Source organism: Spodoptera frugiperda, chromosome 25 (assembly GCF_023101765.2).
Source record: "Spodoptera frugiperda isolate SF20-4 chromosome 25, AGI-APGP_CSIRO_Sfru_2.0, whole genome shotgun sequence".
In the NCBI taxonomy this organism is placed as follows: domain Eukaryota; kingdom Metazoa; phylum Arthropoda; class Insecta; order Lepidoptera; family Noctuidae; genus Spodoptera; species Spodoptera frugiperda.
Genome location: NC_064236.1, coordinates 12973272 through 12987752, shown reverse-complemented (window position 1 = coordinate 12987752; position 14481 = coordinate 12973272). Strand labels below are relative to the sequence as shown.

The 14481-nt window shown below is 34.7% G+C and overlaps 1 protein-coding gene across 2 annotated transcripts in view; it reads right to left on the bottom strand.

Moving 5' to 3' along the window:
• Positions 1 to 6081: 6081 nt before the first annotated feature.
• The window catches only part of LOC118272667 (UNC93-like protein), a 74209-nt gene continuing 65809 nt past the window's right edge, over positions 6082 to 14481 (bottom strand). For both annotated transcript variants that reach the window (XM_035589336.2, XM_035589416.2), the window contains 4 exons: positions 14256 to 14421; positions 12958 to 13225; positions 9399 to 9595; positions 6082 to 8753 (listed from right to left, as the gene is read on the bottom strand). In XM_035589336.2, coding sequence (XP_035445229.1) covers positions 8631 to 8753; positions 9399 to 9595; positions 12958 to 13225; positions 14256 to 14421 — 754 coding nt within the window. In that variant the 3' untranslated portion in view covers positions 6082 to 8630. The remainder of the gene's footprint in view (positions 8754 to 9398; positions 9596 to 12957; positions 13226 to 14255; positions 14422 to 14481) is intronic.

The window sequence follows — 14481 nt, the reverse complement described above, 5'->3', positions numbered from 1 at the left end:
CAATGTTTAATGATAGAGGTAAAGTTTAAAGTTTAAAATAAATAGGCATAAGTGGCCATTACTGACCGAATGCCTCTTCTCACACGGATAAGGTTTGAACATTAATCATTAGGCTTGCTTAAACTTATAATTAGAAATTATTATGTAATAAAATCCTCACGATGTTTTCCTTTACCGTTTGTCTATATAATCATAGAAAGTACATATTACCCGGAAAAAGTCACATTAGTACTTTCTTTTGGTAGTTTTCGAAACTTAAACCTACCGGCCACCATGACACATAAAGAATAATGTGAAGTTAAACAATAGAAGCTGTACTTCACAGTGAGGTAGGTTAAGATAAATACTATACATCACCCATTGCATGGCAAGAAATAGGCCAACGAATTACATTGTTGTAAAACAAAATTCCGCAAACTTCATAGATTAGATACAAAAGTTAGATATTAAGATTAAATTGAAAGCACTAATATATGGCAAATGTTGATTAAAAATGTTTGTTACTGTTATGTTATCGTTCACGACCTAAATAATAAACGAACTGTTCAGAGACATGCCATCAGATAAAAACCCGACTGCATAAAAAAACACTTTAAATAAAAACTGAAAAGTAAAAAACAAGCTTAGTCTAAAAGTGTAGATAGCAATGCTATTACCACCAAATTAAATAATTTCATAATCAATACACAAAAAATAATAATCTTATGCGAAACATAATTGAGTGCAACATTCGGGACCCATATTGAATGATTTTAGTCTAGTTTATTTAATGGGTCCCGACTGTTACACTCAATTATGTTTCGCATAAGATTATTATTTTTTGTGTATTGATTATGAAATTATTTAATTTGGTGGTAATAGCATTGCTATCTACACTTTTAGACTAAGCTTGTTTTTTACTTTTCAGTTTTTATTTAAAGTGTTTTTTTATGCAGTCGGGTTTTTTAATTTTTTAAATTTATTTATTTTTATTTAACACTTTTTAGTTAGTTATAATACGGCTATGTGTTTCTCAAGATTTCACCCGCGACACGAGAGAACTACTTCCAATACCAAGATAATAAAAAAATAACACACGTCGATCCAGTTATTTTAGATTGATTGCGTAACACAAAGAGAGTAAAGGAATTAGAAAAAGAAGAAGGATTAAGGGCAGTAAAATTTACTATTTACAAATTTCGTAAACGGTCTAATTCTTTAAAAGAATTTTCGTCGTGTGGACTATTTAATATATTTTTTTTGGATCTTTTATTGTGAGGGGTTTTTGTCCGTAATAGTATTAATCCTTATCCTTTTAAATAGTCTATTAATTTTCTACATTAAATGAAGATAAAATTTGCTCTTTACACTGTTTCAAAATTTCTACTAGTTTTAGACAAAAAACGGTCTTTACAGTTAAATGATAAATAAATGATAAATGATATTTATTTCTGTAAATAGATTATAAAATAACACTTTTACACGTCAATATACGCGTTGACGCGTCGCATGGGCTATAGGTAAACGACTATGTAGATAGATTCCTTATTTAACGTTCAGCAAAGCGAGGGCGGGTCGCTAGTCCTTTATTTATAAATAAATTCATTGTAAATAATTTAGTTAAGACGTACTTTTATTATCACTTTTCACTTTTAAGTTCAGACACCGCTAGTCAATCGCGTCGCGTAGTACCTATACGAGTATTTAGTTTGGATAATAAAGAACATAATTGCACATAGTATTTTTTTTCTATATGTCAGTGATATACCATTTTGGAATCCTCATGATGAGCTCTTTAATTTGATACCCATATTGTAGCAAATAAAAATTTTTTTTTTTTTTTTACTCCTATCTAGGGCGCCTCACGGCCGCCATGTTGGTTTTTGTTTTACGTCACATATCTAAGAACACTTGGGTAATTAAGACGAATCTAACGATACCCTGATTGTCGAAATCCATCAAGCCGTTTCGAAGAAATGAGGTAATAAAGAATATTAGGCTCATACATACAAGATACGCGCGAAAAACATAACCCTTCCTTGGCAGTCGGGTAAAAAGATAAAATATTATTTAGCACGTGACGCATTTGATTATGTTGTAAAAACTAAAGCAAATTGCGAAAATACTATATTTATATAAATACATTACATACATATCTATAAAGTATTTACCTACAACTGTGAAATATTTAACTGGTTTATGAAAACACTAACCAAACCATCCAATCCTTACTTTCCTATTATTGATCGAAGGTAGGTACATTATGTATGTACCTATAGGTATATATAATCTAAACAACATAGGAGCAAAGAAGCCACCAGACTGCGTAACTAGAAAATTGCTGAACCGGCTTTGTTGATTTTAATTTTGCAATAATGAAAGTTCAGAAGGCTCATTAATTGAGAAAACATTATGAAATTGCAAGGAAATGTCTTAAATCATCAATTTTCTTCTTCCCTATAAACTGCTCTAAAATATTATTATGTGCCATTAAATGGGATGTGGAACAAATATGTCATTATTGAACAGAATGTCGGATTAGCAAAATAAAAAACAAAAGACACGTCCGAAATGACCGAAGGAATACCCAACTCTCGTCGTAGAATGGTTCACCTAAAAGGTAGGTTTTGACATATAATCGTCACTAGTAAATTCGAAATTCTCGACTAATGATACAACTAATAATATAGGAGGCTGGCGTTAGGAGGGTGGATCGAGGGCCTGATGCAGAAGGCAGTACTCCTTGAAACGGCACGTATTGTGAGGAGGTTTCTGTCTCTGGAGCCCTAACCACCGGTAGCTTGGACCATGCTCCCGCTACTGGTCGGCTCCTATTTTATGTAATGTTTAAAAATATAATTTTAGAGAATTTTGAATAAAAATATGTAATAAAAAGTTAATTTAAAAAACTAAAAAATCGACTGCTTTCATAATATGAACATGAAAAAGGCCCTAAAACAAGGAAGTCATCGTAAAATTGAAGCAGTCGGGACCCATTCTAAATATGAAGACAAAGTGAGGACACATACGGCTTGCTTTCTAGAATGGGTCCCGACTGCTTCAATTTTACGATGACTTTCTTGTTTTAGGGTTTTTTTTCATTTTCATATTATGAAGAAACGCAGTCGGGTTTTTTAGTTTTTTAAATTACCTTATTTTATTTAAATTACCTTTTTTATTTTATTTTCTTTTAGTTTTATTATTTATTATATTTTGATATATCTAGTGTCACTCTCACCGTAAATACAAATCAAACGACCCCTATCAAGCTGAAATCTATCGAGTCGTTCAGGCTAGAGAGTAAGCAATATTCGAATTTGGCGCCAAAAATCCGCCATTTAGTTTTTTTTTGTTATTTTGATATATCCAGTGTCACTCCCACAGTATATCTCAAGCCAAAATCCATCAAGCCGTTTAGGCTGCAGAGCGTGCCAAACAATTATACATACATACATATACTCGAAAAACATCTCTCCTTCTGGCCCAGTCGGGTAACTAATAATAAAACCCTCCGAAATACAAAGTTTTCTAAAGTAAAAATGTGGGTGCTATAGCTACGAGTCTTGCGATCATATTGTCTCTTACTGGCTACTACTACTCATAGTTGAACCCGTTTCCACTAGTGCTAAGCTATGTGTAGCAATGAATATGGTGGTGGTTGGTGGAACCCAAACACACAGCAACGTAGCATAGCACATTTCTGTTGAAAAAGCGCCCTAGGGCACCCGCCCAATTGATAATTTCTGTAGGTCTTGTTCAAAGACTACTTTACTACTAACTTTTAATTACGACTTGCTTACATAACACTTAGAGCAGGAGTAGATTAGTTTTAACGTGGTCATCATGCTTGTTTATAGAGAAAATGTGTGACGCAACAATAATTTGGGGTCCAAATATTGATTTTGCAGCGTACATATACTATGCAAATATTACGGATTATGTGTTTATACTTTGTGTATAACAATATAATATTGCATCAGATCTACGCATGTCGATGTTATGAACTGATTTCTTTTTTTAAGTGGAACATCATTATCTTTTGCTTGGTAGAAGTGGAAGAATCCGAATACACTTGCTAGAAAGAAACCGAAGTGAAAACATCCTAAATAAAAAAAAAAAACCAAAGGATTCTAGCTGTCTGCATTAACCCTACTGGGCCCCATCTGTGGTGGTCGGAGGGCTCTTTGAGGAGTGCGGAATGTGAAGCGCCGTACGCACGGGATTGGTTCTGGTTGGGCGGCGACCTACCCTTACTCGCCGTTCGCAGACTCGCATTTACGGTGGCCGGAGGTCGTCGCGCGATCCCCAACGCCCGAAGTGTCTCTCGCGACGGCGCGACGGAGGTTCGTTCTTTCAGGCACTCCGCCTCATAGCCAGCATGTCTGCTCCGCAAAATAAGGAGACGGCACCCTAGTCCCCCTCGCTCCGCACTATGGCCTGCACCAATGCCGGACGCGAGAGTTCACCGTCGCCGACTACATCCCTGCGGACACGGCAGTGCACAGCCCATGCAGGGTATACCGCCACCGTACCTAGAGGGTAACTTTAACCCAAATTCTATAACTAATAGGAATCCAGAACAAAGCGTATGTTCGTTTTTCAGTGGTCTAAAAGTATGGGTAAAGTTATCCCTTAGGGTCAAAGAAACCTAATCTTACGATATGTATGTAATATCACACAAAATATGAAATTATTTTTCATGTGTTCATTCTTAGTGTGTTCATTCGTGTGTGTTCATTCTTAGTATACGGTGGTCGATTGCTAGAAAAGGATTAAAAAATGTGGACCATATCAAAACTACGAAGGCCGCCATCTATCGGTATGTGGCTGCAATTAATTTCGATACATCACTGTAGCGATCGATGTGAACAGAGGCTATTTGGAATTATAAACACAATACAGTTGTTGTGTGTTAGTCTGGCTGTGTGATGACCTTTACTCTTCTTGTCAGTGTCTTCTTCGTCTTTGTCAACATCTTCAGAACTAACCAAGGGACTACACATTAAACTGGCATCGGGCATAGGACTAGCTTTGACAGCACTCCCTAAGCCTGAACTTTTTAAATTGCGATCCTACACCACCTGCCAACGTATAGATTATGGCTAATCTCTCTATGGTCCATAGTTCAGAAATTAACTTTTTTATTGGGACAAAACCGTCATCGTCGAAACTGTTGCACTCCTGAAGACAGGAACTATCTGCAGAAACCACAATGACGAAAACACCGAAACAATGAAGTTCGTTGTCTCAGGGCCATGGATCCGGCAACGAGTCCTTTTCATCATCGAACCACAAGACAATCGGCGAGGCGTCACCGCTTCATGGTAGATATCCCACCCACTCGCACGAAGCGCTTCGCTTCAAGCTTCCTTGTGCGAACTGCTAGGGAGTGGAACTCCTTGCCGGAGTCTGTGTTTCCTGATGGGTATAACTTGGGTGTCTTCAAGGCCCGAGTGAATAGGTTGCTTATGGGCAGACGTGCTCCACCGTAGGCTGCATCATCACTTACCATCAGGTGAGATAGCGGCCAAACGTCGACCCATTAAATGTAAAAAAAAAAGAAACGAAATACATCAAAAGATATAATTAGAGGAGAAGAAAAGTAAAACTTTGCACTCCACTCAGTATTTGTTTAAAGCAGCAAACATCAGTGAATAATGGTTTGGAATAAGAAACATTCGATATAACGAATCCATACAGCCTTCGCCAATCGATAGATTTTTATACTATAACTTTCGTGAAACATTTTAAATTAATTTATATGTTTAACGGCTGACTCATGGAACTATTTGACGAGGAACTCGAATAGTTTCAAGCCACGCCAGGGACTCATCTTCTTGAAGTTCTTGAGCAGCTGCATTGCGCGATGCATGGCGTGCTGAACATCGTACATGATACTGAGTCAGTCAGTCAGCAGATAGATGTTGGATAAAGATCAAGGGTTGCAGTAAAACATCATCATTGACAAGGAACTAGACTAATTTCGAGCCGCGGTAGGGACTATGTTCTTGAGCCGATGCATGTGCGGCAAACAGGTGACTGAGTCAGTCAGTCAGCCGATTGATGTTAGATAAAGATAAGGGGTTGCAGTAAAACATCTGATTGACCAAACAATTTTATGTTTATTTCATCACAAACTCATATGACATCTTTATTAAAGTAGGTAACATAATATCTTATTCAAACAAAAAAAAAGTGTTATCTCAAAAATAGAGCAATAAATTTATTTACTATAATAGCCTTACCGAACTAATACTAATCAAATTTTAATTTACATTAATATACTCTTACATAATATTATTTATATAATTACATTTTATTGATATAATTTATCACGTGGTTTTGTTACCCTACCTATTGTATACCTTGCCTACTATTTGCTGGGAAACGGTTTTAAGACAGGGCATAATATTAAAAATTGTACCATCATATTGAATTCTTATAGCCGATGCAAACTGACAATAAATAGTGGGTAGGTTTCTAATGAATTAGTACCTCGACAGACAAAACTCAATGCTTTGTTGCAAACAATAGAGTTCCTATTTGTATGAAGATTGTTAGTTTAAATGATTTTGTTTGTTGTTTTAATATATCAATGTTTGTTCACTCTGTCGAAGTCCTAATAGCATTCCATAAAATATGTATCTAACATAAATATTGAAGCATGCAGACGTGCTCGTAGGCAGCCATGCTAATATATTATTATACTTACTCATAATACTAACTGTCCATCACGTTTAAAATTGTGAACATGGTGAAAAAACTAAACATTCCTCAACCGACACACTGTGCGAAAAATTACAATTTTAAACGTCATTGTGATAAAAGGTATACACAAGCTTAATTTATCTACGTATTTATAATATTGCTATGATAAAAAATAATATTAATTCATTTGATCTAGTTACCTCACGATCAGATTCTGCTAACACTGTCCTAATCTATCGCAGGTCTTTTACAAAATTAGTTTTAAAGAAACAAATTGTCTATACAAGACACTTAGCTGTCTCAATGTGTTTATTATAACAATAATTAACAAAATATAAAGTTGATTAACCACGATGTTCACTTTGTGATATTAGTTCTTATGTCAGACCCAGATGGCGTTGATTTCAATTTTCAATTAATACTGTTTCTTGTGATGTATTTACACCATTTACTCATTTAATTGTTCGTGTACTCATTTATTTATTTATATTATAATAAATGTTTATTTCATCGTTTTTATATTCTCGAGAGATTGCGAAATCGTGATTTGAAACCACAAGTAACGCCATCTGGTGACATTCTAGCCAAATGAAAACTCATAAATGTATTTTTTAACCAATAAATTAACTTCACAGAATTTTGTTGATCATAAATTATTATATGCTTTACCGAAATGTCACAATATCAATAATTTAATAATTTGTACGTCTTTCTGAAAATTTACAATAAGTTGTTCACTACCGGGTATTGTGTTAAGTTAATCAAATATGCGGTGGGCAACGTACATTAAAAAAGTATCGTAACCCTGCACACTATATGCCAGTAAGTACTTGGAATTACAAAGGTAGACCTTTTACATTTTTGACATTACTTTTAAAATCACTAAAGTCTAGCTGAGAGAGTTTGTAAGGCTGGTTGCACTCGAGCAAAATGATTATAATTTCATAATTTCACCATGGAGTGTGGAACTCGTAGTAGAAACTATAATATTTCCTATGTGCAGCAAGCCTTACAATCAATATCATTGTCATTCGAACATAAAATTGTAGCCAGGCTCTAATAAACCATGTACATTATTAAAAAGATTTTAAGACAACGGAGTCAAGAAATATACGTTGTTTAGCAATGGGTTTAATAAAAACAAGGCTCCATTGTACAACGGTTCTGCCTCTAAATTTTGCCTCCTTTCGTTGGACAATCTACGAATAGAGCAGGTGATAACAATCATTTGCAAATTATAAATTTAAAAACATTGATATCGGTATTCTTGTAAAAGAAATATAACAATCGATTTTATGTTTTATTTTGTAACCGATTATATAAATTTTTCTATGGCATAATGTTTTCGTCTCACAGTTTAAAAAAATCTACTTATAATTATAATATCTGGATAGCATTTAACAAAGACTGTCAGAAGTGTTTGTCTCAAGAATCGGCCCACATAGTGTACTTTATAACTTGAATTTTACCAAAAACAGATACGAACATAAACATTACGAGATTATTTTGTCCTCCGCTACACGGATTTGTACCTTCGAAGCACCACAGTGAATGAGATTCCTATTTAGTTTATAGTTAGAATATGGGCCTCGCCACTCGTTACAGTTGTCATCAGTAACAATAGCAGCAAATAACAGTATTCCGGTTTCACCACATGTTTGTACTTGTAAAGTCTTTTAAATTTTTCACTCTTCTTCCAACTTATAGTAACTTAACTATTGGATACATAAATAGCACTAATTACATTCGAGATTATAATATGGATGTCATTTTGATTTTGTACATACCTAAAAGTATGGCAAAATTATGTATGTGCGTGTGAGGGGGAGGGGCAGCCGGGGATGATGAGGCTTTGTATTTCTTGGAATTTAGACATCGTTTATTAATTTAGGGGGCTGAGCGTAGGGCTGTGCCGCTGTACGCAGCTATCCGTCGGTAATGGCTTACAGATGTGTGATGATGATTTCGTCATCAATTTCATCCTTCTCATCGTCTTCTTCTGGTGGCTGTTTAGCGGCCTCGGCAGCGATGGCTGGGTCTTCAGCGATAGCTTTCAGACGACGAGCCTAAGAACAAAGAATAACATTGAAATTCGAGTTAATTTTCCCTAACAAAGTTAATAATACACGGTGTTGTTCGTAGTAATGTCTTCTTTACACATCTGCATCGCAGAACCACTTCTGATTTCCTATACATCTACGTAGTCTGTATTTACAGAAATATTTTAAGACTAGTATGAAGTTATAAACAAAATATAAAATGAAGTTACGCACGAAGTATACAGTGTGTTATTTGCGGCCAAAAATATTATTCAAATTAGATCTTTTATGATACGCTATATAAACACCTTGTGGACAATAGACTATTCATATTTTATGTTAATGCAATCTGGGCTCAAAAATATGTTTTTTTTTCTCTTTATTTATTTTTGGGGACTTTTACACGATTGTGTATGCCAGTCCCATCATAAAAATATGTTGTGAAGATTAGCACAACAGTGAAACACTGAAATATTAGGTACATGAAAATTGAGTTCTAGGCTTTCATAGATGCTCCTGATATCCGGATTATGATAATTATATTCAGAAGATTAGAACAAATTATCACGTTTTGTGTTTTAACTGAGCAACATTCTTCTTTTATCATAAACATGCGTATATTACAAGGATTTAGTACGCAATTATTAGGGAAAAATACTACAGAAAACTTACCTTTCTCTTGTGCAGTATTTCGACTACGATGTATCCAGCTACCCCAATGAGGAGCATCACCATCATGACGTACAACTTCATTCTGGCGCAGAGGTGTGTGGAGTACGCGTACGCGACCACGAACCCAGCAGACTCCCAAAGACGGTAGTTGGAGAACGCAGCCTCTTTGTTACGTCTGAACAAAACACCGTACAATCCTGGAATACAGAAAATATATTGCTATTATTTTTAAAGTTAATAATCCTCTTCTTATACGACAGAAGAGAAAATCCTACTTTACATTACGATTTTCGAAAAAAATAACTAATTCAAACGTAGTGCTGTAAAGGTTTAAGTGGTTGTTTGTGGTTGTGGTTTTACTATGTTTTTAGATATATTAATTTTATTTGAGGTTGATTTTATAACTACAGCATTTATATCTTTGAAATAGATATAGGTATATGTTTACTATGAATGTTTCATCAATACCAATAATTTGATGGGCTTAGAATGAGGGCCAGTACAACAATGGGACAGAACAATAATAAAATTGGCCTAAAGTTCTATTACCGTAAATACATTTCTGTCTGCTCCTAGTGAGCGGGGAATAACATGCGTGTATTATTATAATGTGTTGTTATATACGCATGTTTGCAATTACATACATACGTCATAAACCAGTCGGTACCGGTAAATACCAGTCGATTTATTCATGGTACACACTAATTCACTTTTTTCCATTGTATGAGCGAAAATAATTGACTGATATTCATTTTAACATGTTGCGAATTATAATGAAATTTCTATGGCTGTTATGTGGGATTTTTATACAAAACCTATTTTTTGTTTTTCAAAGATTCCTGTAAATGTAACTCTGGAGAGTTTAAGGTGATAGATGTAAATTAGGTCGAATGTATTTAAGAAAGTTTCGGTGGAAACAAAATGTTCATATTTGTACATAGCTATTGAAATAGACGCATATGCAAATGGCGCACGTAATTTTTAATTAAATTATTAGTTGAATGGCGGAATTCATTCACAGAGAAACAATTACGAATAGAATAAGGCTGCGCGGACTGATAAAAACGTGTTTCATTCACGTGCTGTGGAAGAAGCGAAGCGATAAAATAGTTTTTATGCATTGCGCTGTATTAGCGCAGTGGCTCTGAGTGTGGGTTTTTTACAAGAACATGAGATCTATTCCCGAATGCCAGTTATTTAATTAAAATTTTTGTACATAAGTAATGTAGTTTTCTAACATATTCTTATGTCTTCCACCGTGTAGCAGAAATGGGAAATTAGGTGACACTAAAGTATTTTAGGGAGCAGAGAGTAAAGTTCCCTAAGAAAAGGAGTATCCTCCGACCAGGCGAGGTGATCATGTCTTGCGGGTTTTCTACCCTACTGTTGTCATTGGGATTTTCTATCCATGTATATTCGCAAGTAAACTTCACATGTACGATGTATGATTTTTATGACGTCATCCGTTGATTTGCTCGTCGGTAGTCAATGTGCGACTTCTGTCTTCTATCACTTGTGTTGTGTCGCCACAGTATTATCTCATATTGATGTTAAGTGAATGCGTAACAAAGTGCAACCTTTTTGTATAAGAGAAATTACAAGGGATAAAGTCGAATGTTTTCTTGGAAAATATACGTAATATCGATCGGTAACTATAACTATAGGCTTTAACCGCACGAGTGGAATGTGAAGGGAGATGAGGAAAACAAGCCTTACCTTGCGTCTCGATTACCCTTTACGATCGATACACATGTTTTATTGTATTATTTTTAAATTCGGCTCCTAATCCTTTATTCCTTTTGGGATAATGTGTTGCCTGGCTAATGAAACTCAAAACCAGTTTAAGCATGCTAAAGAATACAGAGGTACACCGCACATAAAACATATAGGTACATATAGTTTTTCATATTCTAAACTGTGTTTTTATTACCGGTTTACCATGATTACCAACTGTCAGGATTTTTTGTAAGGATCTGAGGATTTTTTTTACTCTCGCTTGTGAGAATTATTGATCGACAAAAATTCTTTTAGCAAAAGATAATATGTCTTGAAATGTTGTACAAGGTGGAACAAGTACCAAAACGATAAATATGATTTAGTTACCTAAGATTGCGATTGAGCAATATTGTTTGTGAGAACGTGAAAATTTTTGGGGAAGAAAAGATTTCAACGAGTTGTCCCGGTTGTATGATACATTTTAATATTTTATGAAACTGGACCATTTATAGTTGTATATACATTTCCTCATGTGAATATGTTAAGTATATTTATAGTTAAAAATTATATTTAAAGTTTTACATAACACGTTGTGTGCCTATTGCGTTCTATGTTGTTTATCAAATATTTTAGATAACAGATACTACATGTATTAATAGATTGTAACTATATATTTGTAACAATGCTCTTATCACTACTATATAACATAATTATAAAAGTTGAAAGGACTCCTTGTATACCGTTTCTATTACTTATAACAATACGTATTAATAAAGTATCTAAACACTATTATTATATTAAGAAGTCTGCGCATAATTCGCTGCAAACTGATAATAATCAAGTAACGTTTTTACATCTTAAGTTCCCACAACAGTAAGGAAAAAACGAATGTATAAAGCAATAAATTGTATCTGCTTCACCGCCATACATATTCATGTTTGATGCATAATGTGAGCTAGCATAGCATGAAATTAAATCGACTGTATCAAGCTTAGGGTGATCACGGACGAATAAAAAACGCCGATCAGTAAATGGATGATACCATTCATAAAACTTTAATAAAAAATAACCCGTCATTAGTTATATGTTTCATTAAAACTAAAACACTAGGCTCTTTATTGTACTAAATTGAAATTTTGGCAGAAGGGCCAAATATCAATAGTGAAGAGATGTGCTACAAAAGCTGTGACGTCACCTCTAAATATAGAAATCAGTTGATGTTCGTTAGTCTCGCTAAAACTCGAGAACCGCTAGACAGATTTGGCAAATTTTGGCCTTAAATTGTGTCTCCAGGGAAGGTTTGAATAGTGAGAATTATTTTTAAGGCAGTACAAGTTAATTATTAAATGCTACGTTTGGGTACATAGTACACCAAAGATAGTGAAAGAATCTACCATTGCTCTTATCTTCAGAAAAAGTAAAATAAAATTTTGGAGCAATTCACTACAACAAATACTGACATTATGTACATTTTCTGTTTGGCCCTAATCAAATAGTAAACAATAAACTACAAACGTATGAGGACTGTTGCAATCTTTAGCATTATACTTGATCTTGTGAACCCTTTATGAATACTTTATGAACATACTTGAGGACTGATCGTCGTGTAACGTAACAATATATTTACATTTGTCTACTTAGCGTGACCTAAGGTATATTTATGGCTACATTTATGAGGATGCACCTTAAGTTCGAGATGGAATTAATTAATAATTTATATAATAAAGAATTGTGTAAACTAATATGTACAGTATGCTGTGGTATGGATAAGGAATGATATTCCACAGAATAACTAAAAACAGTATTAATTTATCCAATTCCTTAACAAATGAAGTTTACTAACCGTTGATTTGAGTCTGCCATACAGCATCACCAACGCCCCAAAGACCAGAGATGATGAAGAAAGTCGTTGGGGATTCGGGGCTTGGTTTCCAGATCAGAAGCCAGACGATGAGACCCAAGTGGAGGGCAGCTCCCATCACAAGTATCGGGAATCTGCCGATGTACTTCATGGCAGATCCGAAGACGAGTGAGCAGATGGCATTGACTACCCCAAAGCAGATCATCACGTAGCCAATTGAACGGATGCCGAGCGCACAGGAGACATAGGCCTAGAACAAAAATGCATTCCATAAATAAATAGTAACATCCTTCTAACTGATACTGAATTAAAATTTGAGTTATGTATATTTCGTACCACTTACTCCTATATTTTGATTATTTCCGTTTTATGCATCAAGGGTGAGTTTCAGACAAATAAGTAGTTGTATGATATTTGTTAGCAAAATTACTCACTCATTTGTTATTTGTGTTGCCATTTTAATTTGCAGTAATTTTATTAGAGACTCAAGAATCTATATCAATCTTATGAAAGAACCAAAACAATGGAACACTGTATAACTATATTACAAAGGTTATTCAGCAATATTTTACGTTCACTGTACATTTTACATAACACTGGTAAACATTACACTACTTTGCGTGCGCTGTTAGGTAAAAAACTTTGTAGCTGTTCCGTTTCAAGTGAATAGAACTCATTTACCTAACATCCTATGTATAACGGTACTCGTAACTAACATTAGAGGTCATTCTGTCGCAAAAAATGTTCAACGCTAATTTAGAGACGTGATTACAGTCTCAGATGAGTTTCTACGCAAGGCTAATAATGAAATGTGTGGATCTTTTTGAACAACTCAAGCAGTACTTGATACTCGTAGTTGATTTGGGCCACTATTCCATTATGGTTTATAATAGTACCCAACCGGGTACGGCCATTACGGCGGACTGGCGAATGACTTCGAAAGAAAGAAGTGGACGTAGAAGCATGTCGCCTGATTTCAATGAAATTTGGGTTTACAGGAATGACACAGTGAGTCTCATTAACTTGATTATTAAGAAGTATAACAATATTCGCCGTTTCACATCTACTAGTGTACCGTACCGTAATTGATTGGTTTTTGTGATTTAATCATGGCGTTAATGTCTGTGATATTACCACTAGGAAGTAAATTAATTCTTCCTAGAATTCATTTTAGATTATTTTATTGATTGAGTAACAAACATACACATAAAGTCACAAGCATTTGCATTTAAAATATTAGTAAGATTTTGTTTTTTATGTCAACGTAATCTTGTATATACCTGTGTGTAGTCAGCCCCAATGAAAGCTTGTTCCATTCCGATCCATAATGTAATAGGGATCAACAACTGTTGGTTTGGTTTCTTTAACTGGTAGGCGGTTGCAGACAGCAGCTGGATTCCCGTCAGTTCCTTTGAAGGGTCCGACTTTCTTTGCTTTTCACCATACCTGAATAAGAAAAAACACTTTTATGAAGATACATATCAATACTCTAGTTAGTCAAAATTC